Genomic DNA, 2,228 nt, shown 5'->3' with positions numbered 1-2,228 from the left:
ACAAAGTATACATTTACATTTTTACGTCAAAGAACACAATAATACAGTGGTTGAAACCTACGAGTGACGCGTAACATCCTAAAAGGGTTATAGAGTGTTAAATTAGCATATTACGGTTACAAATGGAAGGAACGACCGTGGCCAGTCGCATACTCGTAAGTATACAGTATCGGATGAGTCAAAAGAGTGACTCAGACTAACCAGTAGCGTTGTCCGTCAAGCTGCCTACGTTAGTAAACGTACTATGTTTAAAGTTCTCGGGCGGTCCTTAGCCTAAGTCCAAGAGGCCGCACGTACCAAGATACGTTTCACTGGTGATGCGGGTACCTCTCGAAAATAAACCTATATCGCGTATCCATGCATCCCATACACCCTCTCTGGTGGCAGTGCTTTGTATAAGACCATCTATCGTACTATAACGCGAAAAGTCAAATTATAAAAACAGGGGTGATAAGTCAAACCGGTTGAATAATAAAGGTCATTGTTAGCCATATCCTTCATCGTGTTTTAGTTACGGGAAGACAGGATCACTGTTAGCCCTTTAGGCATATATAAGTGGTATAACTATGAAGTCATTATGCATTACGGACTCTCCTTTTTCAACCGTTGGATGGAGGTAAGGTAAAAGTGTCAAATGGAAATTTAGGAGACTCATAAGCCACCTTCAATGCTATGTTATAAGGGACTATCTGACTGGGCACTAAGCCCCAAACAATCCGGTACCTAAACCCCTTATCCTACTCCCTTACTTCAAGATGGGCTGGTATTATAAAACTGTCACTGACACTCAATCTGATACTCAAGTGATGCTTGAAAAAAATTCTGTTGAATAGAGGACTTGTGTTATGAACATTTGAGTCTCAGTGACAGTTTTATAATATCAGCCTACATCTCATGGTCAAGCAAGTACCTACCTACTTATTTCTCTCAGAGAGAGATCTAACTGGGCTATACACACCCTCCTGATTTAGCTTGTTGTCCTGGAGCTCTCCTTAACCACAACCTGTTTTGATAAATATAATACATATCTTTGTTCCTAGGGTGTTAAACTGATTAACTGATATTATTATTATTATTGCATTACAGGTCATCCAGGGCAGAGTATTCTGACGAAGCTCTTGGGTTTGTGCAGTTAAAACGTGATGGCAACCTATGTCAAAGCATTGGTTACACCTGAGCACAAGGTGAATGCTAAACCTTACCAGGTCCATTGTCTTGTTGATGAAGGAGAAGGCACCATACTGAAGGCATTTTGTTCAGATTGTGCAGCATGTCAAGGTAAGTAAATACTTTAAATTGAAAACCTTCTTTGTTGTTTTTTTTTTTTTCTGTATTCATTTCACTCTGGTGAAAACTCCTATCTTTTAAAGATGCCATAAAGAAAAATAAATTTAGAAAGAAAATTGTACCTTGATTTTTACTTTGCTTATCCTTATAATAATGAAAGTATTTTTCCTTCATTTAAATAAATGTTGGTTTTTTTGTTGTTGTTAACGGCTTAGCTAAGGCCGGGGTTGATGGTCTTCAGCCAAGTTTATTTGGCTTGTCTTGAACCACATATTAATATGTGCGATCAAGCATCGTGAAGACTTGGGCTTGGTATTTTAAAGCCACAGTATTCCCCTTTAGAAAACTGTCAGCTAGCTAGGCTGGGGAGGTGAAGGAGGTTGCTGGTCTACTCCCTGTTTATAGTCCCCCAGCCAGACATATTTAATTAAATGAAATATGTTTCCTTTTTGTTCACAGGAGGTTGTAAACATGCTGTGGCTTTTGTCACATGGTTACACAGAAGAAGTAATGATCCCCCCGTAACATCTGTAGAATGCTATTGGAAGAAATCACACCTTTCAAGTGTCAGCTCTAATATTCTTCCAGTAGCAGCAGAGATGGGTAAATCTGTGCCCCTGACACAGGTAGACAGCTCTGAATTATCAAACTTCCTCAACTTTGTGGAAGGAAATGTATCCAAGGAGAGTATGCTATACTATCAAAAAGGGTTTGTTGGATCTCTATCCATTCATAAACTTATTGTTGAGTGGCTGATTTACAATCCTGGGGCCAGCAACACAACTGATGCGTATGATAGTTTCATACGGTTCTGCAACACAGCAATGCAGAGTTCCAGCATTGCTGAGTGTCTAAAGAAAACGCAAGGCCAGACATCATCACCATTGTGGCATGACCTTAGGTATGGAAGAGTAACAGCTTCTAAAATTTACGAAGCTAGT

General features: G+C 39.5%; 1 protein-coding gene across 1 annotated transcript; it reads left to right on the top strand.

Moving 5' to 3' along the window:
* Nucleotides 1–806: 806 nt before the first annotated feature.
* LOC103521284 lies at nucleotides 807–2,222 on the top strand (the record flags this gene model as incomplete). Its single annotated transcript, XM_008486395.3, has 2 exons — nucleotides 807–1,278; nucleotides 1,747–2,222. Coding segments are annotated over exons 1-2 (612 nt in total), but the record flags the coding sequence as incomplete, so codon positions are not given.
* Between the last annotated feature and the right edge of the window lie 6 nt (nucleotides 2,223–2,228).

Source organism: Diaphorina citri, unplaced genomic scaffold (genome assembly GCF_000475195.1).
Source record: "Diaphorina citri unplaced genomic scaffold, Diaci psyllid genome assembly version 1.1 scaffold4911, whole genome shotgun sequence".
NCBI classification, from domain to species: Eukaryota; Metazoa; Arthropoda; class Insecta; order Hemiptera; family Psyllidae; genus Diaphorina; species Diaphorina citri.
The sequence above is the reverse complement of the archived record's forward strand: the minus strand, read 5'-3'. Positions and strand labels throughout refer to the sequence as shown.